Source organism: Ranitomeya imitator, chromosome 5 (genome assembly GCF_032444005.1).
Source record: "Ranitomeya imitator isolate aRanImi1 chromosome 5, aRanImi1.pri, whole genome shotgun sequence".
NCBI lineage: Eukaryota > Metazoa > Chordata > Amphibia > Anura > Dendrobatidae > Ranitomeya > Ranitomeya imitator.
The window spans coordinates 560,931,266-560,957,916 of NC_091286.1; the positions used below are offsets into that span (position 1 = coordinate 560,931,266).

Sequence of the window (26,651 nt, forward strand, 5' to 3'; positions counted from 1 at the left end):
TAAAATCTTCCCATATGTCAAGTGACGTAAATGTGAATAAAGGCAGAGCAGGACCGGGGCCCCGACTAATGGATAGCTATATATACCTACTGTCCAGCTCAAAGGAAAAGGACGCCACACCCTTATTTGCAAAAATCTGAAACAAGACCCTACGGTGCTCTGCCATTATTCACATTTGCAGTACGTCACTTGACATATGGTAAGGTATTAATACTGGAGGTTAGGGCCGTTCCAAATAGGGTCTCCATGACATGGTGGGATGGCTTTTATGGTTTTTTTTGTTTGTTTGTTTTTTTAAATCAAAATTATGTTAACTATGTACCCAATGTTTTTTTTCATGCTATTTATTTACTGCAGGGTATTTGCTTATTTTATTTTGATCTTAGGTTTTGTCTGCTTAGCTGCCAGCGTGAACATGCGCCTACATGCTGCATGCATACCAAGTGATCTTCACCAGCTCTTGGGGCAGTGAAGTCATTTAGGCATCGGGCTTATGAGATTTAGTTATCCAGGTGCTATGTTATTGACCGATTACTAATGCAATGACCTCTGTTTTGTAGAGCATCCTCCCCCAAGTGCCCTTGTTGCGGCATATCATCATCGTGGACGGCAGCAGCACTACCACAGAGTACCCCAACAATATCACCGTACACAGTATGACGGCGGTGCAGGCTCTGGGGGCCAGGCAGGGTGAGTGGGTCGTAATTGCTTATGTGCTGCGGATTACAAATCCTATCTACATGCTGCAGACCATTTCCCGCGTGCAGCGACAAGCATGCCCAGGATTTTCTGATCGCAGCATGCTCATTCTATAGCGGAAAGGCAGCAAATGTCATCACTTTTATGTTGCAGAGATAAAATCTGCTGTGAAATTGCAACAAGTGAAGCGTCCACCGCTTGTGACCCTACAATTGTCCTGTAGGCGTAGATCTGCTTCCATTTTATTCTCGTGTTTTCTTGACGCACCGTTTCCCATGTGAACAAGTCCTTAGTGCCAACCCCTTGTCCTGATGCGTCATCCTGCACTTTTCTGCGTGGAGATTGGTCTGCTCCGCGCTGTTCTGTAATCTTGGTGCATGTGCTGCTCTTCTGTCCCAGTAACCTGCAGCCTTCTGTGTAATCCATGTCCATAATGGTGACTCAGAAGCTTTAGGACATCCCGATGCTCGGCGTCCTCACACACAGCGGGAAATCGAGGATCCTCCAATGTATGATTAACTGGGTCCATCCCACCCATCCCCCGCTATGTATGCTGACGGGGGATTCTCTTTCCATGTGAACAGATGCTGCAGTCTCAGGACCCAAACATCTGGCACAGATTATACAAACATGATCCAGTCCTTCATGGCTTTCGTTCCCAGCACCAACTGGTGCCTGACACACTTCCAGCACATGTTCGCTCCTCGGAGGCTGCACGGATCATCATTCTCATCCTTTATTATACTGGAGATGAGGTTTCATTCCGTAGTTTTTGTACTTTTCTAGTTCTTCATGTGTTTTTATGGCTGGTTCCTAGATCAGAAGCAAAAATTTGTATAAATTGTACACAGTGTAGACAATTGCTGTAATAAATCTGCCAAGGATAATGAAAAAAGGCTATATCATGGGGACCCAACCAAACCGCCCCCATATCTCACCTTCCCAGGTTACTATGGCTCACTGACGGGAGGTCTCTCCTTTTCAATAAGTTTAGAAGGGGTTTTTTTCTCACTGTTTTACAAAGGTAATCTAAATTCTTGCATCTGTACATATTGTATTCCTATGTGGACTTGTCTGTGCATAGAGCATGCAAATGCCTACTAATGCCCTCATACACAAGTACGCTCGGCTGACAGCCAGCCCCCAGTGTTCCCCATACACATGTACCATCAACTTTGCTGACAGGTGTTCATCCAGAATCGTCATACACATGCACGCTCAGCTTTGCTGACAGGTGTTCCTCCAGACCCTCCATATACATGCACGCTCAGGTTGGCTGACAGGTGTTCCTCCAGACCCTCCATACACATGCACGCTCAGGTTGGCTGACAGGTGTTCCTCCAGACCCTCCATACACATGCACGCTCAGCTTTGCTTACAGGTGTTCCTCCAGACCCTCCATACACATTTATTCTCAGGTTGGCTGACAGGTGTTCCTCCAGACCCTCCATATACATGCACGCTCAGGTTGGCTGACAGGTGTTTCCTCAACCCTCCATACACATGCACGCTCAGGTTGGCTGACAGCTGTTTCTCCTGACTTCCCCATACACATGCACGCTCAGGTTGGCTGACAGGTATTCCTCCAGACTCCCCATACACATGCACGCTCAGGTTGGCTGACAGCTGTTTCTCCTGACTTCCCCATACACATGCACGCTCAGGTTGGCTGACAGCTGTTTCTCCTGACTTCCCCATACACATGCACGCTCAGGTTGGCTGACAGGTGTTCCTCCAGACCCTCCATACACATTCACGCTCAGCTTTGCTGACAGGTGTTCCTCCAGACCCTCCATACACATGCACGCTCAGGTTGGCTGACAGCTTTTTCTCCTGACTTCCCCATACACATGCACGCTCAGGTTGGCTGACAGCTTTTTATCCTGACTTCCCCATACACATGCACGCTCAGGTTGGCTGACAGGTATTCCTCCAGACTCCCCATACACATGCACGCTCAGGTTGGCTGACAGGTATTCCTCCAGACTCCTCATACACATGCACGCTCAGGTTGGCTGACAGGTGTTCCTCCAGACTCCTCATACACATGCACGCTCAGGTTGTCTGACAGCTGTTTCTCCTGACTTCCCCATACACATGCACGCTCAGGTTGGCTGACAGCTGTTTCTCCTGACTTCCCCATACACATGCACGCTCAGGTTGGCTGACAGGTGTTCCTCCAGACTCCTCATACACATGCACGCTCAGGTTGGCTGACAGGTGTTCCTCCAGACTCCTCATACACATGCAAGCTCAGGTTGGCTGACAGGTGTTCCTCCAGACTCCTCATACACATGCACGCTCAGGTTGGCTGACAGGTGTTCCTCCAGACTCCTCATACACATGCACGCTCAGGTTGGCTGACAGGTGTTCCTCCAGACTCCTCATACACATGCACGCTCAGGTTGGCTGACTGGTGTTCCTCCAGACCCTCCATACACATGCACGCTCAGCTTTGCTTACAGGTGTTCCTCCAGACCCTCCATACACATTTATTCTCAGGTTGGCTGACAGGTGTTCCTCCAGACCCTCCATATACATGCACGCTCAGGTTGGCTGACAGGTGTTTCCTCCAGACCCTCCATACACATGCACGCTCAGGTTGGCTGACAGCTGTTTCTCCTGACTTCCCCATACACATGCACGCTCAGGTTGGCTGACAGCTGTTTCTCCTGACTTCCCCATACACATGCACGCTCAGGTTGGCTGACAGGTGTTCCTCCAGACTCCTCATACACATGCACGCTCAGGTTGGCTGACAGGTGTTCCTCCAGACTCCTCATACACATGCACGCTCAGGTTGGCTGACAGCTGTTTCTCCTGACTTCCCCATACACATACACACTCAGGTTGGCTGACAGGTGTTCCTCCAGACTCCTCATACACATGCACGCTCAGGTTGGCTGACAGGTATTCCTCCAGACTCCTCATACACATGCACGCTCAGGTTGGCTGACAGGTGTTCCTCCAGACTCCTCATACACATGCACGTTCAGGTTGTCTGACAGCTGTTTCTCCTGACTTCCCCATACACATGCACGCTCAGGTTGGCTGACAGCTGTTTCTCCTGACTTCCCCATACACATGCACGCTCAGGTTGGCTGACAGGTGTTCCTCCAGACTCCTCATACACATGCACGCTCAGGTTGGCTGACAGGTGTTCCTCCAGACTCCTCATACACATGCACGCTCAGGTTGGCTGACAGGTGTTCCTCCAGACTCCTCATACACATGCACGCTCAGGTTGGCTGACAGGTGTTCCTCCAGACTCCTCATACACATGCACGCTCAGGTTGTCTGACAGCTGTTTCTCCTGACTTCCCCATACACATAAATTGGCCGCACCATGGTACAATTAAAATCATTTTTATTATAATAATTAAAACAACATGTATAGAAAAGTAACTCACAAGGGTACTGGTACCACAAAAGGAGGGACTTTGCTACCATAGGTACCCCACAAATACTGCGCTGACTATGACAATGAGTAAAGACTGTATCTCACAAAGATGACATGCCTAAATATATATCCTGGTCAATAATACGTATGCCGACCTGGTTATAAGTATATATAGAACTGGATAGCTAAACGCTTATACTCCCAGTATCCCAGGAGAGCCACGGGCCCCCATAGAAAGGCATAAACATCCGAATGATATAAGATGGTAAGTTACCTGTCAGTCAGTCACTAAGGGGTAAACCTCGGCGTCCCTCTGCCCCTGCCTTGTGGTACCAGTACCCTTGTGAGTTACTTTTCTATACATGTTGTTTTAATTATTATAATAAAAATGATTTTAATTGTACCATGGTGCGGCCGATTTATTTGTCTGTGGTCACACTCTTAGTGATTTAGTTTATGTTTAGGTACAGTGTCCCCTATTTTTGAGGGACATTTATTAATACTCAAAGAGCAATTTTGTGTATATATAATATTCCCCATACACATGCACGCTCAGGTTGGCTGACAGCTGTTTCTCCTGACTTCCCCATACACATGCACGCTCAGGTTGGCTGACAGGTGTTCCTCCAGACTCCTCATAGACATGCACGCTCAGGTTGGCTGACAGCTGTTTCTCCTGACTTCCCCATACACATACACACTCAGGTTGGCTGACAGGTGTTCCTCCAGACTCCTCATAGACATGCAGCTCAGGTTGGCTCACAGCTGTTTCTCCTGACTTCCCCATACACATACACACTCAGGTTGGCTGACAGGTGTTCCTCCAGACTCCTCATAGACATGCAGCTCAGGTTGGCTGACAGCTGTTTCTCCTGACTTCCCCATACACATGCACGCTCAGGTTGGCTGACAGGTGTTCCTCCAGACTCCTCATAGACATGCACGCTCAGGTTGGCTGACAGCTGTTTCTCCTGACTTCCCCATACACATACACACTCAGGTTGGCTGACAGGTGTTCCTCCAGACTCCTCATAGACATGCAGCTCAGGTTGGCTGACAGCTGTTTCTCCTGACTTCCCCATACACATACACGCTCAGGTTGGCTGACAGGTGTTCCTCCAGACTCCTCATACACATGCACGCTCAGGTTGGCTGACAGCTGTTTCTCCTGACTTCCCCATACACATACACGCTCAGGTTGGCTGACAGCTGTTTCTCCTGACTTCCCCATACACATGCACGCTCAGGTTGTCTGACAGCTGTTTCTCCTGACTTCCCCATACACATGCACGCTCAGGTTGGCTGACAGCTGTTTCTCCAGACTCCTCATACACATACATGCTCAGCTCATCGGATATCTTTTACTCCAGACTCCTCATAGACATGCACGCTCAGGTTGGCTGACAGCTGTTTCTCCTGACTTCCCCATACACATGCACGCTCAGGTTGTCTGACAGCTGTTTCTCCTGACTTCCCCATACACATGCACGCTCAGGTTGGCTGACAGCTGTTTCTCCAGACTCCTCATACACATACATGCTCAGCTCATCGGATATCTTTTACTCCAGACTCCTCATAGACATGCACGCTCAGGTTGGCTGACAGCTGTTTCTCCTGACTTCCCCATACACATGCACGCTCAGCTCATCGGATATCTTTTATTCCAGACTCCTCATACAAATGCATGCTCACTCAAACTCTGTATACAAAGCTGTGATGTCCTTCAGATGTGGCTATATTAAATATTTTCTGCATCATGTCACATTGTGGCCTAAGGAGCAATGGTCTCAGAGTAATCTTTTGTGATTTTTTTGTCTTGGCTCCAAACTACACCCTCAAATTATTTTCTATAGATTTTGTAATATAAACATGACATGAGTCACCATCTTTTCTTTCACAGCAAACAAGCAACAGTCGTCGCCACTACCGTACGATATCGCAGTCATCATGTACACCAGCGGGTCCACTGGGCTGCCCAAAGGAGTGATGATCTCTCACAGTAACATCATAGCTGGCATAACTGGGATGGCACAGCGGATACCAAATCTGGGGTATGTTCTGATGATAGGAACACTTGTACATCCATGGAGGTAAAGGGGTTTTCCCAGCAACGAAAGTTAATTTTAATCAATAGATCTTGGGAGTAATAATAATTTCCACAATTGGATGTGTTTAAATAAAATGTTCCTGTGTGGAGATAATCTTATAACTGTACCCCTGCTGTGTACTGTGTAATGGTTGTGTCTGACAGTGCAGGACCATACAACCACAGAGATAAAGGTGGAAAAAATGTCCACAATTACAAAAGTAGAAACAACTTTATTAATAAAAACTACATACAAAAGGTATCAGACAGGGACAAGACTGGAACAGGCAGCAAAGTTCATCACCACATAGTTAGCGAGAGCCCACACACTGGGGTAAAGATAGGTCATAAGCGCAAGTGCGCAGCAAAGTCATACAAAGGCATAAAGACATAGTGTAAACATACCCAGTAATATGTAGACCCGGCAAGTGTGGGCTCCCGCCCTCCCCGACGCGCGTTTCGGAAGTACGGGACTTCCTTCCTCAGGGGGCGTGCCATACAGGACGGGAGAGCGGTATAAAAGCACCCGCGACCGGAAGTGATCACGCCTGTGCGACGCCGATGATCCATACCCCCGCCTCCATACACTGACGTCACCGCTGCCGCAGGATCACATGGGGCCCCATGTGATCAAGACAACAAGCGGCGAGCAGCGACGGGCAAGGGGAGGGACCCTCACAGCGCCACAACAAACAGCGGCCATATTAACTCTGGGAAACATGCCAGCACCTTACTGCAAAATGCAGATCGGTGCTGCATCGCCATACAGGGGAACAGGATACATAACAAAAGCTAAACCACATACTATAAAAATACAAAACGACCCCAAACACAAAATCATGTGACGGAGGTGTGAAGCAGATATGACACACACTACATTAACCCCCAAACAACTATACAGTACGATATATGCATAAGCGCAAATGTATACAATTAATCTATACTGTACATCAATCGGCCAACATGGCTCAATAGAGGATAACATCATAGTTACAAGATGAGTGGTAATGCATAATTATACATCATTATAAATCAATATACATTATAACCGCTCCGTACATAAATAAGACGCATAACAACTAAATGCATAAAGCAAGTAGCATATAAATATCCAAGCAGATGCATATACGAAAAATTTGCACGGAATGCACCCCATCTTCATCTTGATAGCTCAACAATCCATCAGAGGCACCACAAATAAAGAACAGAAGATCACTAAAAAATAAGACACAATTAGTAAAACAAACTAAAAACATATAGGTAAATGTACAATGCAACCCGCAATATACATCAACAGGGGGACCCCAGGAAAGGGACAAACGAGAGACACTCATTTAACCCATTGGGATAAACAGTGTTCAGAGCCCAAATCCATCTTGTCTCAAGCATCGCAATTGTGGAAATCTTTAAAATGACGTGGTATTGTTTTTAAGGTGGAGGCGTCCGCGTGACCGACAACAAAAAACAATACCACGTCATTTTAAAGATTTCCACAATTGCGATGGTACGCTGTTGAGGCTACGTGGTATTGAGTCTTTGAATATAAACATTCGTGGTGGTGGATTATCTAAACGTCTGTCTCAGCTTGAGACAAGATGGATTTGGGCTCTGAACACTGTTTATCCCAATGGGTTAAATGAGTGTCTCTCGTTTGTCCCTTTCCTGGGGTCCCCCTGTTGATGTATATTGCGGGTTGCATTGTACATTTACCTATATGTTTTTAGTTTGTTTTACTAATTGTGTCTTATTTTTTAGTGATCTTCTGTTCTTTATTTGTGGTGCCTCTGATGGATTGTTGAGCTATCAAGATGAAGATGGGGTGCATTCCGTGCAAATTTTTCGTATATGCATCTGCTTGGATATTTATATGCTACTTGCTTTATGCATTTAGTTGTTATGTGTCTTATTTATGTACGGAGCGGTTATAATGTATATTGATTTATAATGATGTATAATTATGCATTACCACTCATCTTGTAACTATGATGTTATCCTCTATTGAGCCATGTTGGCCGATTGATGTACAGTATAGATTAATTGTATACATTTGCGCTTATGCATATATCGTACTGTATAGTTGTTTGGGTTAATGTAGTGTGTGTCATATCTGCTTCACACCTCCGTCACATGATTTTGTGTTTGGGGTCGTTTTGTATTTTTATAGTATGTGGTTTAGCTTTTGTTATGTATCCTGTTCCCCTGTATGGCTATGCAGCACCGATCTGCATTTTGCAGTAAGGTGCTGGCATGTTTCCCAGAGTTAATATGGCCGCTGTTTGTTGTGGCGCTGTGAGGGTCCCTCCCCTTGCCCGTCGCTGCTCGCCACTTGTTGTCTTGATCACATGGGGCCCCATGTGATCCTGCGGCAGCGGTGACGTCAGTGTATGGAGGCGGGGGTATGGATCATCGGCGTCGCACAGGCGTGATCACTTCCGGTCGCGGGTGCTTTTATACCGCTCTGCCGTCCTGTATGGCACGCCCCCTGAGGAAGGAAGTCCCGTACTTCCGAAACGCGCGTCGGGGAGGGCGGGAGCCCACACTTGCCGGGTCTACATATTACTGGGTATGTTTACACTATGTCTTTATGCCTTTGTATGACTTTGCTGCGCACTTGCGCTTATGACCTATCTTTACCCCAGTGTGTGGGCTCTCGCTAACTATGTGGTGATGAACTTTGCTGCCTGTTCCAGTCTTGTCCCTGTCTGATACCTTTTGTATGTAGTTTTTATTAATAAAGTTGTTTCTACTTTTGTAATTGTGGACATTTTTTCCACCTTTATCTCTGTGGTTGTATGTATTTCTTGGTGGGTCCTTATTGTCCTACAACGTAGGTGAGAGTGCCTCTAACTTATTACACTGGTAGTTACGCTGAGTGATTATGAGGTATCCCTCCCATTGTGTGCGTTTATCTGTTTGTTAGTGCAGGACCATGGTCTGATCATACCACAGCTCCTGGGCAGGGGAGGAAGCAAAAGAGAGGATACAGACAGGACAGCACAGGAGCACAGCTGATTCTTTTTGTGAGGTAAAATATTTCACTGCCTGTTTTTAAAAAAATGCTTTACCTCAAAGAAATAATTATTTGCAATCCCGTGCTGTCCTGTCTGTATTCTCTCTTTTGCTTCCTCCCCTGCCCAGGAGTTGTGGTATGATCAGACCATGGTCCTGCACTATCAGACACAGCCATTACACAGTACACAGCAGGGGACATTTATAAGATTTTCTCAGCTCAGGAACATTTTATTTAAACCCATCCAATTATGGAACTTATTATTATTCCAAGATCTATTGATTAAATTTTACTTTTGTTCGTGGGAAAACCCCTTTAATTAAATTGTAGCAGATTCTTAAAACTAAAAGGCAATAAACACCTGGGAGATTTTATTTTAACTTAAACGCATGCATTTTTGGCAAAAAAAAAATAAAAATCATTTTTGCAAATATTTTTTATTAACCGTGTTGGACCATTGCATCACTGTACTGCTTAAAATGAGGTAACAGTGAACTCTTGACGACAGGGTGTGTAACTCTTATCTCTCTTCTCCTGATGATCTAAGTCAGGGTTTCCCAAACTCCGGTCCTCATGGCCCCCAATAGATCATGTGCTCAGGATTTCCTTAGTATTGAACAGGTGATGGAGTTATTATCAAGGCGTCAGAAATTGCTACAGATTCTCTGACCTGTTCAATACTAAGGAGACCCTGAGAACATGTTGTGCCGGGGCCGTGAGGACGGAGCTTGGAAACACTGTGACTAAGTGACTCCGAATGAAATGCCATTTTGTTGTCATAAACGCCCATGGCAGGCGTCAGGGGGATTTACATCCTGTAAGTTGTGGGATTTCACTGTCCACGATCTCTAGTGGGATTGTATTCACCCTTTAAGTACCTGCTTTGCGTCATTTACATCAGGGGTCCCCAACTCCAGTCCTCAAGGCCCACCAACAGGTCATGTTTTCAGGATTTCCTTTGCATTGCACAGGTGATGCAATTATTACCTGGGCAAGACTAAGGAAATCCTGAAAACATGACCTGTTGGTGAGCCTTGAGGACTGGAGTTGGGGATCCCTGATTTACATGGTACTGTTCTCCATTAGAGCTTTGTGCTTGTGCATTGCATCCAGTGTCCTCTTTTTCCAGAGAGACGGACACGTACATTGGCTACTTACCTCTGGCCCACGTGTTGGAGCTAAGCGCAGAGTTGGTGTGTATGTCCCGTGGATGTCGTGTCGGCTATTCTTCGCCACAGACGCTTTCTGACCAGGTGAGTAATGGGGGATGGAGGAAGGGAGTCATTTTTAGTTCTATAATCACTATATTAATGTAAAACTATACAACCACTTTAAGCTTCCCTAGGAATCGACTGATCGCTGAGGGTCCAGCTGCCCCAGTAATCCCCTGACATATCCTAGGAAAGCTATAGAAAGCCCTCCATGTCCCATGCTGCCTGTATAAATCTGTGGGACCTTGTGAGGAGCTGGAGCTGCGCCTTCTATCACATCTAGGCCTGTGTAATGGATGATCTACCAGGCCGTAAGGAAAGGGACAGATTGGCATCATTGTGCCCTACTTGTCTTTTTAGACCCCTTTAACGTGTTTCTGTTCACACTTGCTTTATTCTGTTCAGATGTAATTTTTTTTTAGAATCCACTATTGGAGGTAGTGGCTGCCTCCTTGCCTGACTGAGGACTCCTCTCCTCAGCCTAAGGCTGTTTTTAATTGGTGCTGGATCCTACCTGCCCTTTACAATGTGTAGGCTTATAGCCCAGGAGAGGCATGTTTGATAAATACTAGGTTTAGGGTCCCATCACAGAAAGGTACGCCTTGTCTCAGCTGGTGGGCTTTCATGAATTGGCAATTTGTGCACTAAGCACTTTATTGTCTAAGTATATTCTATATAGCAGTAATGCAGGTTACATCTCCTATATTCAGTTACATCTCAGTCCTCAAAAAGGCTGCTGTATTGTTTTGTAACTTTATATGCAGTTTAAAGGTGTTGTCCGCTTCCAGGCAACCCTTTAATAGGTCCGCAGTGCAAAAACAAAATCAACTCAATACTTGCTTCTTGGTTTCTGATGTCCGTCCTGTGTAATAAACAATGTCACATCACCGCTGCAGTAAATCAGTGGCCACTGATTGGCTGCAGCGGTCACATGACATAAACAGCTTCTCGTGAGCACTGGGAGACACAGAACAGACATGGGAGGAACAGTGTCACTCTGGGTGGTAAGTATTAAAGAGGTTGTCCACTACTTTAAACATTGATGACCTATCCTTGGGAAGTCATCCGTGTCTGATTAGTGACTGTGCGACACCCAGCACCACTACTGACCAGCTGTTCCCGTTGTTGGCCAAAACTGACCAGTTACAGAGCTGCACAGCTCCATTTACTATATATTTGCTGTCGCCGGGTCCTGCACATCTGTTCCCTGTTCCATCAGTATGGGGCAGATGTGCATTACCCGGCCATGGCCACTATACAGTAGATGGAGCTGTGCTGTACAGCTCCGTAACGGATCAGTTCTGGTCAACACCAAGTGATCAAACATTGATGAACTATCCTAAGGAAAGGCCGTCAATGTTAAAGTCGTGAATATCTGCTTTCAGATTATATATCTATTATCAGGGCACTGTCCACTATTGTACACCGCTTTTAATTCTATGCCTACACTGTAAATGGCGTCTAAAGTTGGGCATGTGCCTATAGTCGTATGTACCTGCATTGTATGTGTGTGTCGCAGTATACTGCCTTTGTGTCTTGTCCTCTTACTCTGCTGTAGCTCCATACCTTAGCTTTCCTCTGTACTGATTTGTGTGCACTAGTCCATTGGCAGCGTACGTTGTACTTATCTGTGGCGCACCAGTGCAATAATCCAGGGCTCTGCCGATGCTCATGATAGAGGATTGTGTATATTAGCTGCTAATGTAGACCAGAGGTTGATGATGAGCGCGTCGGAGCGTCGCAGGCCATGTACTGTTCTCTGTGTAGGCTTCCTTTGTCCTTAGGATCAGCCTGATGTACACAACTGAATTTGTATTGTTGAAAATAAATAAAAATATCTTTATACTTCTTACAGTCCACCAAAATCAAGAAAGGAAGCAAGGGCGATGCCTCTGAGCTGCAGCCGACGCTAATGGCCGCTGTCCCTGTAAGTGACTTTAGTGCTGTGTTCTTGTAAGTAAACTGCCCTGACGTTAGGACATTGTGTGAAGACGTCCAGGTACAAATATTTACTCTGAATTCCTGCAAGCGGCATAGATGAGTGATTGAGCGGGAGCGAACTCATCAGATGTCTTCTGACCCTTCCGACGTCACACATTGGGACATGGAGGATGTCTCATCACCTGGCAGCGAGCACCAAATGCGATGTTCTCTGTTACCACAATACACACATTCCAGCCTAATGTCCCCTAACCGTAATTCTGCCGGTTAGGAGACACACTGACTCTAATGCAACCCCTCTTCTGTTTAACGTCTGCTTTTTATAGCACCTTTAAAAATCCTTTCTGTTTTTATTTTTGATTTCCTACATCCCCCTTCAAAAAAGAAAATTGAAAAGATATGGAGAGGATAATAAAAGCTGCTAAATGGGAACAAGAGTATGCATCTTATCAGTTTTAGGAAAGTAGGAAAAGGGGAAATATTGATTATTCGATGCCGAGACCATATTCAGATTGTCTGCTCTGTACTGAAGTCACCCCCAAGTACATCATAAGGCTAGTAACCCATTTTCTAGGTGGCAGGAGACATTTGTGTAGACTGTGGGGAAGGCTGTGGATTTTCTATCTGCAGTCTGATCTTTATCATGCTGAGTCGTTACAGAATTTTGTCTAAAAAGTAATATTTTGTAAGAGGGAAAAACGTGCTGCAAAATTTCTGCCATGTCCAAATATGGCATAAAAAGTGTCAGTAAGTGATAGTGTGATATATAGTCATTTTTCTGGCATAAGTTACTATATGTTAATATTTGTGTGAAAAAAACATAAAACAATAAAAATATACAGTGGCATGCAAAAGCCTGGCCACCCCTGGTCAAAGTTACTGTTATTGTGAACAGTTAAGCAAATTGAAGGTGAAATGATCTCTAAAAGGACTAAAGGTAAAGATGACACATTTCCTTTGTATTTTAGTAAAAAAAAATAATTTTTTACATTTTAAAATTATAAAAAGTAAAATCGGCCCAATGCATAAGTTTGGGTACCCTTGGAGATCTTTGTGCTCAGATAGCTTTGACCAAGGTTTCAGACCTAAATTAGTCTGTTAGTGTTATGGCATGTTCACCATCATTGTTAGAAAGGCCAAATGATGCTAATTTCCCAGCTTTATTAAACCCAGCCTCTAACCTTGTGCCAAAAATAACAGCCTTGGGTTTTTCTAACCAGCTTCCTAGCACTCTGAAAATGAAAATGTTGGAGGTCCAAAAAGCAGTAGAAGGCTATAAAAAGATAGAAAAGCGTTTTCAAGTTGCCTTTTCCTCAGTTTGAAATGTAATTAAGAAATGGCAGTTAACAGGAACAGTGGAGATCAAGATAAGGTCTTGAAGACCAAGCAAAATTTCAGTGACAGCTGCTTGTAGGATTGCTAGAAAGGCAAAGCCGTACCCCCGCTTGTTTGCAAAAGACCTTCAGAAAGATTTGGCAGACTCTGGAGTTGTGGTACATTGGTCTACTGTTCAGAGACACCTGCATAAATATGGCCTTCATGGAAGAGTCATCAGAAGAAAACCTCTCCTGTATCCTCACCATAAAATTCAGTGTCAGAAGTATGCAAAAGAATATCTAAACAAGCCTGATGCATTTTGGAAACAAGTCCTGTGGACCAATGAGGCAAAAATATCAGAAAAAAGGGCACGGAATTTCTGGAACAGGACATCTCGCTAACCATTAAGCATGGGGGTGGATCAGTCATGCTTTGGGGTTGTGTTGCAGCCAATGTCACCCAGAACATTTCACGGGTAGAGGGAAGAAATGGATTCAATGACATTTCAACAAATTCTTGATGCAAACATAACACCATCAGTAAAAAAGCTGAAGTTGAAAAGAGGATGGCTTCTACAAATGGGAAATGATCCTCTTTGGAATTTTTAAAATGATGGTGATTTTATATGATACACACATAAAAAATGTCGTTTTAGGCCTTTTTAGAGATCATTTAATCTTCAACTTCCTAACTGTTCACAATAACTAATTTTGATTAGGGGTGCCCAAACTTTTACATGCTACTGTAATAATTATAGAAATTATTATACACTGCGTGCAGAATTATTAGGCAAGTTGTATTTTGATCACATGATACTTTTGATATATGTTTTCCTACTCCAAGCTGTTAAGGTTTGAGAGCCAATTACCAATTAAGTAAATCAGGTGATGTGCATCTCTGTAATGAGGAGGGGTGTTGTCTAATGACATCAAAACCCTATATAAGGTTTGCTTAATTATTAGGCAACTTCCTTTCCTTTGGCAAAATGGGTCAGAAGACAGATTTGACGGGCTCTGAAAAGTCCAAAATTGTGAGATGTCTTGCAGAGGGATGCAGCAGTCTTGAAATTGCCAAACTTTTGAAGCGTGATCACCGAACAATTAAGCGTTTCATGGCAAATAGCCAACAGGGTCGCAGGAAGCGTGTTGGGCAAAAAAGGCGCAAAATAACTGCCCATGAATTGAGGAAAATCAAGCGTGAAGCTGCCAAGATGCCATTTGCCACCACTTGTGCCATATTTTAGAGCTGCAACGTTACTGGAGTAACAAAAAGCACAAGGTGTGCGATACTCAGGGACATGGCCAAGGTAAGGAAGTCTAAAAACGACCACTTTTGAACAAGAAACATAAGATAAAACCTCAAGATTGGGCCAAGAAATATCTTAAGACTGACTTTTTCAAAAGTTTTATGGACTGATGAAATGAGAGTGACTCCTGATGGGCAAGATGGCTGGATCAGTAAAGGGCAGAGAGCTCCACTCCGACTCAGACACCAGCAAGGTGGAGGTGGGGTACTGGTATGGGCTGGGATCATCAAAGATGAACTTGTGGGACCTTTTCGGGTTGAGGATGGAGTGAAGCTCAACTCCCAGACCTACTGCCAGTTTCTGGAAGACTTCTTCAAGCAGTGGTACAGGAAGAAGTCGATATCGTTCAATAAAAACATGATTTTCATGCAGGACAATGCTCCAACACATGCCTCCCAACTACTCCACAGCGTGGCTGGCCAGTAAAGGTCTCAAAGAAGAAAAAATAATGACATGGCCCCCTTGTTCACCTGATCTGAACACCATACCTGTGGTCCCTCATAAAATGTGAGATCTACAGGGAGGGAAAACAGTCCACCTCTCGGAACAGTGTCTGGGAGGCTGTGGTGGCTGCTGCATGCAATGTTCATCGTAAACAGATCAAGCAACTGACAGAATCTATGGATGGAGGCTGTTGAGTGTCATAATAAAGAAAGGTGGCTATATTGGTCACTAATTTTTTGGGGTTTTGTTTTTGCATGTTAGAAATGTTTATTTCTAAATATTGTGCAGTTATATTGGCTTACCTGGTGAAAATAAACAAGTGAGATGGGAATATATTTGGTTTTTATTACTGTATATACTCGAGTATAAGCCGAGATTTTCAGCCCACTCTTTGGGGCTGAAGGTGACCCTCTCGGCTTATACTCGAGTCATTGTCAGCGGGGGGGGGGGGGGGTGGTTGGCGGGGGAGCGGCGCGGTGACATACTCACTGCATGTCCCATGGTGTCCGGGCAGCTCTTCCTGTGTTCAGCGGTCACGTGGTGCCGCTCATTAATGTAATGAATATGGACGCATATTCATTACTGAATATGGGGCCATAATGTGTTTAGCATCTTATGGGGCCATAATGTATGGAGCATCTTATTGTGCATAATGTATGGAGCACCTTATGGGGCATAATGTGTGGAGTATCTCATGGGGCCATAATGTGTGGAGCATCTTATGGGGCATAATGTGTGGAGCATCTTATGGGGCCATCAACCATTATGCAGCATTGTATGGGGCAAATGTTTCTATGGAGCATCTTATGGGGCCATTATTGACCTTTGTGCAGCATTATATGGGGCATATTTTAATATGGAGCATTTTATGGGGCGTATTTTGTATCGAGCATCTTATAGGGCCCATCATGAACTGTACGGAGCATTATATGGGGCTCCTGATTCAATATGGATATTCAAAAACACTTAACCTACTGATGTCTCAATTAATTTTACTTTTATTGGTATCTATTTTTATTTATGACATTTACCGGTAGCTGCTGCATTTTCCACCCTAGGCTTATACTCGAGTCAATAAGTTTTCCCAGTTTTTTGTGGCAAAATTAGGGAGTCGGCTTATACGCGAGTATATATGGTAAGTTGCCTAATAATTCTGCACAGTAACAGTTACCTGTACAAACAGGTATCCTCCTAAGATAGCCAAATCTAAAAAACCCACTCCAACTTCCAAAAATATTAAGCTTTGATATTTATGAGTCTTTTGGATTGATTGAGAACATAGTTGTTGATCAATAATAAAAATAATCCTCTAAAATACAACCTGCCTAATAATTCTGCACGCAGTGTAGTTATTAGATCTACATTCTCGTTATTTCTTTGCTTCTATCTCAGCGTTGTTTGCATCTTGTTCTTTGCTTTAACTAGTTAAAGGAGTGGAATGTTTTTTGTGTTTTTTTTTTTTTTTTGTTGTGTTGAGAACCATGCTTTGTCTTTTTAGGAAATCATGGACCGCATCTACAAGAACGTCATGAGTAAAGTGGCCACCATGAGTCCTGTTCAGAAAGGTCTGTTCTCCCTTGCATACAACTATAAAATGAAGCAGATCATGAGAGGTTACAGCACTCCGCTGTGTGACAGGTAAGACTTCCTCCTCCATATTCCTTTTTCCATTTTCTTACCCCATTCCTCATCCTGTTTGTTATAGAATCCATAGGGAAATCGCAGCGGACAGGATGACCCCTGGGTAAGGTGTGACTGCACGTTAAAAGGAACCTGTCAGCAATTTCAGTACCCCCAGTTGATCTAATCTGTGTTAGCTCGCTGTAAAGCAGATTAACTCCGTACCTTTGTTTTTTCAATCCTTTATTCCAGTGCGGTATAATCACTTTTCCAATTTTTATGTAAATGAACCACAAGTGCAGAGGGCATGGCCGAGCACTTACTGTTGTCCGGCCTCTCTCCCTTTTTCCCAGCTGTCCTTGGTTACTGAATGACAGGACACTCTTTTATGCGTGATCTGCCTTCCCCGCCGGAGATCTCGCACAGGTATCACCATTTCCTAGGGCGGCACATGTGTAGTCAAGGCTGATGGCGTTTTGCGCTGCCCCAGGGAATGACTGCGCTTACTCATGATCTCTGACGGTGAAGGTAGGTCACCCAGAAGAGTGACCTGTCTTTCAGTGACTGGTGGACAATGGTTGGTGGGAAGAGAGCGTGGAGAGTTGTAAGTGCAGGGCCAGGCCTCCTGTATTTGTGGTTCATTTGCATAAAAATTGGAAAAGGGAATAGAACAAAGGATTGAAAAAAAACAAAGGTATTGAGTTATTTGCCTGGATTGTGCATGAGGAAACCTCGTCTCCTGCAGACATGTCTGGCTGGCTGTCTCTGCCCATTCTTGGGAAGATATTGTGTTTTTGCATAAAACATTACTTGGTGCATTGATATCTCAAAATTTTGCTTTGGCATCCAATTTGGCACAATCTCCCGACTTTTCATCCCTTTGTTAGTGGCTTCATGGCCTATCTGGATTCTAGTCTACTGGCCCATGTGATTGTGATACATCAGGAGGTTACATTTTCTCCATGAATGGTGACGTTACGCTGACAAGGGATCTGTATAACCAGCATGATCTAAATGATCCTGGGTTAGTAAGGTGAATCTAGCTGAGCCGGGAAAAATGAGGCCACCGAGAGGCACAGTATGGCGTGACTTAAATTGTAAGCAGAGCTCCGAGAAGTCATCATTTAGGGAAGAGGAGCAGCGTCTCGGCCTGGATCTCTTAATGGCTTAGTGTTAAGTCTAGAGTTGACGAGATCGAGTGAGTGTAGTCCTCGGCACTTCCGTGTGTGTTTTCCTCTTTCTTCTAAGAATCTCTGATGTAATGGCCTTTCCCAGCTGTCGTCCGTCAGAATTCAGTTGTTCAGGCGAAGAATGACCCCACTGGGTAAATGACCGTTCTCCAGAGTAGGGGTAGGCGAAATCTTGTGTTATCAGTCTACAGAAGTGCAGGCATATTCGTTATTCCCTGAGCTGTATCATGCATTTACCTCCTTTACTTAGTGTATTAGTACTGGATGGATCCTTTGAGTGATCCCCTGCTAATAATATTTTGCAATCTCTCCGTCTCTACAGGATTGTGTTTCGGAAAGTGAGGAAGTTACTAGGCGGAAAGATGAGGGTCCTGCTTTCTGGCGGGGCACCTCTTTCCGCTGCCACCCAACGCTTCATGAACATCTGCTTCTGCTGCCCAGTTGGTCAAGGGTATGGCCTTACCGAGACATGCGGTGCTGGCACTATCACAGAAAGTGAGTGTGGACTTCAGTCATAACAAACAGGTTTTCATTTAATGGAGGGGGTTCTCTCACTTTTGGGTATACTGTAGATCCTTGCATTACCCACAGTCCATTCATTTTATTGGGAACAGTGTACTACTGCATTTCTACAGTGGTGTTCTGCAAGGAAGTAAACTACTGTTCTTCAGCTCCAACAAACTAATTTTTTTTTTAAAGTCATTAGTAAAAGTATTCTGAATAGTGATGAGCGAACGTGCTGGGATAAGGTGCTAACCGATTGTCTTTGGCGTGCTCAAAAAATATGCTCTATTCCCCACGGCTGAATGTCTCACTGCTGTTTGACAGCCGCAACACATTCAGGGATTACCTAACAAACAGGCAATCCCTGCATGTTTTGTGGGTGTTGAACAGCCAGAAGACATACACCCGCGGGGATTCAAATGTGTTTTTCAAGCATGCCAAAGACACTCGGTTAACACCCGAGTATAAGTGGATAAATATAGCGCCCTCCTCCTTGTGGGTTTGGTCTGTATCCCTACATGATTATACATTATAAAGGGAAATGATGGAAAGCAGCTCTCAATTGTTAAATTAAAAAATATATATATTAAAGGGTTGTCCCGGCTTGGGGCAAAAGTCACTCTGTAACTGCAGATTGCGGAATCATGACAATGGGCAGTTGGAACTCTTAAAAATTTCTTGGTGTGAGCAGGTGGTCCTGTGGCTGCATGTATATGATTTTCATACTTATGGTCACATGCTGAGCTGATGCGTCTGGCTTCTCTCAGTAGAAGTCCAGCACGTGATTGCAAATGTGTAAAATACATACTTACTGCCCTATAACCAACCGCTGGCACCGGGGGTCGGTGACAGAGTTTGCACCATATGATTCTGCAGTCACATACTGTGGCATGGCCTCTTTTGGCTAGGCATGGCCTCTTTTGGCTAGGCATGGCCTCTTTTGGCTAAGCTTGGCCTCGTTTGGCTAGGCTTGGCCTCGTTTGGCTAGGCTTGGCCTCGTTTGGCTAGGCATGGCCTTTTTTGGCTAGGCATGGCCTTTTTTGGCTAGACATGGCCTTTTTGGGCTAGGCATGGCCTTTTTTGGCTAGGCATGGCCTTTTTTGGCTAGACATGGCCTTTTTTGGCTAGGCATGGCCTCTTTTGGGTAGGCATGGCCTCGTTTGGCTTGGCATGGCCTCGTTTGGCTAGACATGGCCTTGTTTGGCTAGACATGGCCTTTTTTGGCTAGACATGGCCTCTTTTGGCTAGGCATGGCCTCTTTTGGCTAGGCATGGCCTCGTTTGGCTAGGCATGGCCTTTTTTGGCTAGGCATGGCCTTTTTTGGCTAGACATGGCCTTTTTGGGCTAGGCATGGCCTTTTTTGGCTAGGCATGGCCTTTTTTGGCTAGACATGGCCTTTTTTGGCTAGGCATGGCCTCTTTTGGGTAGGCATGGCCTCGTTTGGCTTGGCATGGCCTCGTTTGGCTAGACATGGCCTCGTTTGGCTAGACATGGCCTTTTTTGGCTAGACATGGCCTCTTTTGGCTAGGCATGGCCTCTTTTGGCTAGGCATGGCCTCTTTTGGCTAGGCATGGCCTTTTTTGGCTAGGCATGGCCTCTTTTGGTTAGGCATGGCCTCGTTTGGCTAGACATGGCCTTTTTTGGCTAGGCATGGCCTCTTTTGGCTAGGCATGGCCTCTTTTAGATAGGCATGGCCTCGTTTGACTAGGCATGGCCTTTTTTGGCTAGACATGGCCTCTTTTGGCTAGGCATGGCCTCTTTTGGCTAGGCACGGCCTCTTTTGGCTAGGCATGGCCTCTTTTGGCTAGGCACAGCCTCTTTTGGCTAGGCATGGTCTCTTTTAAGCTACAGGAGTCCTGCTCTGCATGATTTGGCTTTGTAGTCCCAGCAGCGCTCATTGGTTTATCACTAGGGGAATGTGCTCATTACATTTTCTTTAAACGTTTTTAAAGAGTTTTCATTCGATTTTAATGAAGTTTTGATGTGTGGGTACAAATGGTACAAAAGCATTAATTTTCGGATATTGCTTGTTTTTTCAGTGTGCGACTACAGTACGGGCAGAGTGGGAGCGCCTTTGGTCTGCTGTGAAATAAAGCTTAAGAACTGGGAAGAAGGTAATTGAAGCCACATAGAATTTATATTTATAGAAAATTGTAAATGGCAAAAAAAGCTCAAATATTTCCATTCTCTTGCTGAATAACTGAAATATTTTTTTCAAGTTTAACCCCTTCCCGACCTTTGACGCATACGCTGCGTCATGAAAGTCGGTGCCATTCCGACCCATGACGCAGCATATGCGTCATGGAAAGATCGCGTCCCTGCAGGCCGGGTGAAAGGGTTAACTCCCATTTCACCCGATCTGCAGGGACAGGGGGAGTGGTAGTTTAGCCCAGGGGGGGTGGCTTCACCCCCTCGTGGCTACGATCGCTCTGATTGGCTGTTGAAAGTGAAACTGCCAATCAGAGCGATTTGTAATATTTCACCTAAAAAACTGGTGAAATATTACAATCCAGCCATGGCCGATGCTGCAATATCATCGGCCATGGCTGGAAACACTTATGTGCACCCACCCCACCCCTCCGATCGCCCCCCCACCCCCCCGATCTGTGGTCCGCTCCCCTCCGTCCTGTGCTCCGCTCCCCCGTCCTCCTGTCCGCTTCCCCGTGCACCAATCACACCCCCTGTGCTGCAATCAAACCCCCCCGCACTCCGATCCCCCCCCCGCACACAGCGACCCCCCCCCCCGTGCTCCGATCCACCCCCCCCGCACAGCGATCCCTCACCCCGTGCTCCAATCCTTCCCCGTGCTCCAATCCTCCCTCCCGTGTTCCGATCCACCCCCCCCCATGATCCGATCCACCCCCCCGTGCTCCGACGCCCCCCCCGTGCCCTGATCTCCCCCCCTTATACTTACCTGGCCGCCCGAGGTCCGTCCGTCTTCTTTCCTGGGCGCCGCCATCTTCCAAAATGGCGGGCGCATGTGCAGTGCGCCCGCCGAATCTGCCGGCCGGCAGATTCGTTCCAGAGTGAATTTTGATCACTGAGATATATCCTATCTCAGTGATCAAAATAAAAAAAATAGTAAATGACCCCCCCCTTTGTCACCCCCATAGATAGGGACAATAAAAAAAATAAAGAATTTTTTTTTTTTTCACTAAGGTTGGGGTAAGAACTAGGGTTAGGGTTAGGGGTAGGGTTAGGGGTAGGGTTAGGGGTAGGGTTAGGGGTAGGGTTAGGGGTAGGGGTAGGGTTAGGGCTAGGGTTAGGGGTAGGGGTAGGGTTAGGGCTAGGGTTAGGGTTAGGGTTAGGGTAGGGTTAGGGCTAGGGTTAGGGTTTCGGTATGTGCACACGTATTCTGGTCCTATGCGGATTTTTCCGCAGCGGATTTGAAAAATCCACAGTGCTAAACCGCTGCCGATTTATCGTGGATTTACCGCGGTTTTTCTGCGCATTTCACTGCGGTTTTACAACTGCGATTTTCTATTGGAGCAGTTCTAAAACCGCTGCGGAATCCGCAGAAAGAAGTGACATGCTGCGGAATGTAAACCGCTGCGTTTCCGTGCAGTTTTTCCGCAGCATGTGTACAGCGATTTTTGGTTCCCATAGGTTCACATTGAACTGTACACTCATGGGAAACTGCTGCGGATCCGCAGCGTTTTCCGCAGCGTGTGCACATACCTTTAGAATTAGGCCATGTGCACACGGTGCGGATTGGCCGCTGCGGATTCGCAGCAGTGTTCCATCAGGTTTACAGTACCATGTAAACATATGGAAAACCAAATCCGCTGTGCCCATGGTGCAGAAAATACCGCGCGGGAACGCTGCGTTGTATTTTCCGCAGCATGCCAATTCTTTGTGCGGATTCCGCAGCGTTTTACACCTGTTCCTCAATAGGAATCCACAGGTGAAATCCGCACAAAAAACACTGGAAATCCACGGTAAATCCACAGGTAAAACGCAGTGCCTTTTACCCGCGGATTTTTCAAAAATGATGCTGAAAAATCTCATACGAATCCGCAACGTTGGCACATAGCCTTAGAGTTGGGTTGGAATTAGGGTTGTGGTTAGGGTTAGGGGTGTGTTGGGGTTAGGGTTGTGGTTAGGGGTGTGTTGGGGTTAGGGTTGTGATTAGGGTTACGGCTACAGTTGGGATAAGGGTTAGGGGTGTGTTGGAGGTAGAATTGAGGGGTTTCCACTGTTTAGGCACTTCAGGGGGTCTCCAAACGCAACATGGCGCCACCATTGATTCCAGCCAATCTTGTATTCAAAAATTCAAATGGTGCTCCCTCACTTCCGAACCCCGAAGTGTGCCCAAACAGTGGTTTACCCCCACATATGGGGTACCAGCATACTCAGGACAAACTGCGCAACAATTACTGGGGTCCAACTTCTCCTGTTACCCTTGAGAAAATAAAAAATTGCTTGCTAAAACATCATTTTTGAGGAAAGAAAAATGATTTTTTATTTTCACGGCTCTGCGTTGTAAACGTCTGTGAAGCACTTGGGGGTTCAAAGTGCTCACCACATATCTAGATAAGTTCCTTGGGGGGTCTAGTTTCCAAAATGGGGTCACTTGTGGGGGGTTTCTACTGTTTAGGCACACCAGGGGCTCTGCAAACGCAACATGACGCCCGCAGACCATTCCATCAAAGTCTGCATTTCAAAAGTCACTACTTCCCTTCTGAGCCCCCACGTGTGCCCAAACAGTGGTTTACCCCCACACATGGGGCATCAGCGTACTCAGGAGAAACTGGACAACAACTTTTGTGGTCCAATTTCTCCTGTAACCCTTAGGAAAATAAAAAATTCTGGGCTAAAAAATTATTTTTGAGGAAAGAAAACGTATTTATTATTTTCACGGCTCTGCGTTATAAACTTCTGTAAAGCACTTGGGGGTTGAAAGTGCTCACCACACATCTAGATAAGTTCCTTTGGGGGTCTAGTTTCCAAAATGGGGTCACTTGTGGGGGGTTTCTACTGTTTAGGCACACCAGGGGCTCTGCAAACGCAATGTGACGCCCGCAGACCATTCCATCAAAGTCTGCATTTCAAAAGTCACTACTTCCCTTCTGAGCCCCCACGTGTGCCCAAACAGTGGTTTACCCCCACACATGGGGTATCAGCGTACTCAGGAGAAACTGGACAACAACTTTTGTGGTCCAATTTCTCCTGTAACCCTTGGGAAAATAAAAAATTCTGGGCTAAAAAATTATTTTTGAGGAAAGAAAACGTATTTATTATTTTCACTGCTCTGTGTTATGAACTTCTGTGAAGCACTTGGGGGTTCAAAGTGCTCACCTCACATCTAGATAAGTTCCTTTCGGGGTCTAGTTTCCAAAATGGGGTCACTTGTGGGGGGTTTCTACTGTTTAGCCACATCAGGGGCTCTGCAAACGCAACGTGACGCCCGCAGAGCATTCCATCAAAGTCTGCATTTCAAAACGTCACTACTTCACTTCCGAGCCCCAGCATGTGCCTAAACAGTGGTTTACCCCCACATATGGGGTATCAGCGTACTCAGGAGAAACTGGACAACAACTTTTGGGGTCAAATTTCTCCTGTTACCCTTGGGAAAATAAAAAATTGCGGGCTAAAATTCATTTTTGAGAAAATAATTTTTTTTTTTTATTTTCATGGCTCTGCGTTATAAACTTCTGTGAAGCACTTGAGGGTTCAAAGTGCTCACTACACATCTAGATTAGTTCCTTTGGGGGTCTAGTTTCCAAAATGGGGTAATTTGTGGGGGATCTCCAATGTTTAGGCACACAGGGGCTCTCCAAACGCGACATGGTGTCCGCTAATGATTGGAGCTAATTTTCCATTTAAAAAGCCAAATGGCGTGCCTTCCCTTCTGAGCCCTGCCGTGCGCCCAAACAGTGGTTTACCCCCACATATGGGGTATCTGCATACTCAGGACAAACTGGACAACAACATTTGTGGTCCAATTTCTCCTATTACCATTGGCAAAATAGGAAATTCCAGGCTAAAAAATCATTTTTGAGAAAAGAAAAATTATTTTTTATTTTCATGGCTCTGCATTATAAACTTCTGTGAAGCACCTGGGGGTTTAAAGTGCTCAGTATGCATCTAGATAAGTTCCTTGGGGGGTCTAGTTTCCAAAATGGGGTCACTTGTGGGGGAGCTCCATTGCATAGGCACACAGGGGCTCTCCAAATGCGACATGGTGTCCGCTAACAATTGGAGCTAATTTTCCATTCAAAAAGTTAAAAGGCGCGCCTTCCCTTCCGAGCCCTGCCGTGTGCCCAAACAGTGGTTTACCCCCACATATGAGGTATCGGCGTACTCGGGAGAAATTGCTCAACAAATTTTAGGATCCATTTTATCCTATTGCCCATGTGAAAATGAAAAAATTGAGGCGAAAATAAATTTTTTGTGAAAAAAAAGTACTTTTTCATTTTTACGGATCAATTTGTGAAGCACCTGAGGGTTTAAAGTGCTCACTAGGCATCTAGATAAGTTCCTTGGGGGGTCCAGTTTCCAAAATGGGGTCACTTGTGGGGGAGCTCCAATGTTTAAGCACACAGGGTCTCTCCAAACGCGACATGGTGTCCGCTATCGATGGAGATAATTTTTCATTCAAAAAGTCAAATGGCGCTCCTTCCCTTCCGAGCCTTACCATGTGCCCAAACAGTGGTTTACCCCCACATGTGAAGTATCGGTGTACTCAGGAGAAATTGCCAAACAAATTTTAGGATCCATTTTATCCTGTTGTCCATGTGAAAATGAAAAAATTGAGGCTAAAAGAATTTTTTTGTGAAAAAAAAGTACTTTTTCATTTTTACGGATCAATTTGTGAAGCACCTGGGGGTTTAAAGGGCTCACTATGCATCTAGATAAGTTCCTTGGGGCGTCTAGTTTCCAAAATGGGGTCACTTGTGGGGGAGCTCCAATTTTTAGGCACACGGGGGCTCTCCAAATGTGACATGGTGTCCGCTAAAGAGTGCAGCCAATTTTTCATTCAAAAAGTCAAATGGCGCTCCTTCCCTTCCAAGCCCTGCCGTGCGCCCGAACAGTGGTTTACCCCCACATATGAGGTATCGGCGTACTCAGGACAAATTGGACAACAACGTACGTGGTTCAGTTTCTCCTTTTACCATTGGGAAAATAAAAAAATTGTTGCTGAAAAATCATTTTTGTGACTAAAAAGTTAAATGTTCATTTTTTCCTTCCATGTTGCTTCTGCTGCTGTGAAGCACCTGAAGGGTTAATAAACTTCTTGAATGTGGTTTTGTGCACCTTGAGGGGTGCAGTTTTTAGAATGGTGTCACTTTTGGGTATTTTCAGCCATATAGACCCCTCAAACTGACTTCAAATGTGAGGTGGTCCCTAAAAAAAATGGTTTTGTAAATTTCGTTGTAAAAATGAGAAATCGCTGGTCAAATTTTAACCCTTATAACTTCCTAGCAAAAAAAAATTTTGTTTCCAAAATTGTGCTGATGTAAAGTAGACGTGTGGGAAATGTTATTTATTAACTATTTTGTGTCACATAACTCTCTGGTTTAACAGAATAAAAATTCAAAATGTGAAAATTGCGAAATTTTCAAAATTTTCGCCAAATTTCCGTTTTTATCACAAATAAACACAGAATTTATTGACCTAAATTTACCACTAACATGAAGCCCAATATGTCACGAAAAAACAATCTCAGAACCGCTAGGATCCATTGAAGCGTTCCTGAGTTATTACCTCATGAAGGGACACTGGTCAGAATTGCAAAAAACGGCAAGGTCTTTAAGGTCAAAATAGGCTGGGTCATGAAGGGGTTAATGATCTCCAGTAATAAGACAACAAATATTTCTCATTGTATGAAGTTACTTTAAAAAGGATCTGCCACCAGTTTTCTCAATAGAATTTTCATACATAAATCTTTGAAGAGACTGGTGTACTTACATCGAAAATCAA

General features: G+C 45.0%; 1 protein-coding gene across 1 annotated transcript in view; it reads left to right on the forward strand.

Moving 5' to 3' along the window:
- ACSL3 (acyl-CoA synthetase long chain family member 3) overlaps positions 1-26,651 on the forward strand; it is a 126,686-nt gene that overhangs the window by 75,217 nt on the left and 24,818 nt on the right. Inside the window, exons 5-11 of the mRNA XM_069727669.1 lie at positions 561-690; positions 6,000-6,150; positions 10,325-10,448; positions 12,262-12,333; positions 16,913-17,052; positions 18,547-18,719; positions 20,768-20,842. Of these exons, the coding sequence (XP_069583770.1) occupies positions 561-690; positions 6,000-6,150; positions 10,325-10,448; positions 12,262-12,333; positions 16,913-17,052; positions 18,547-18,719; positions 20,768-20,842 (865 nt within the window). The remainder of the gene's footprint in view (positions 1-560; positions 691-5,999; positions 6,151-10,324; positions 10,449-12,261; positions 12,334-16,912; positions 17,053-18,546; positions 18,720-20,767; positions 20,843-26,651) is intronic.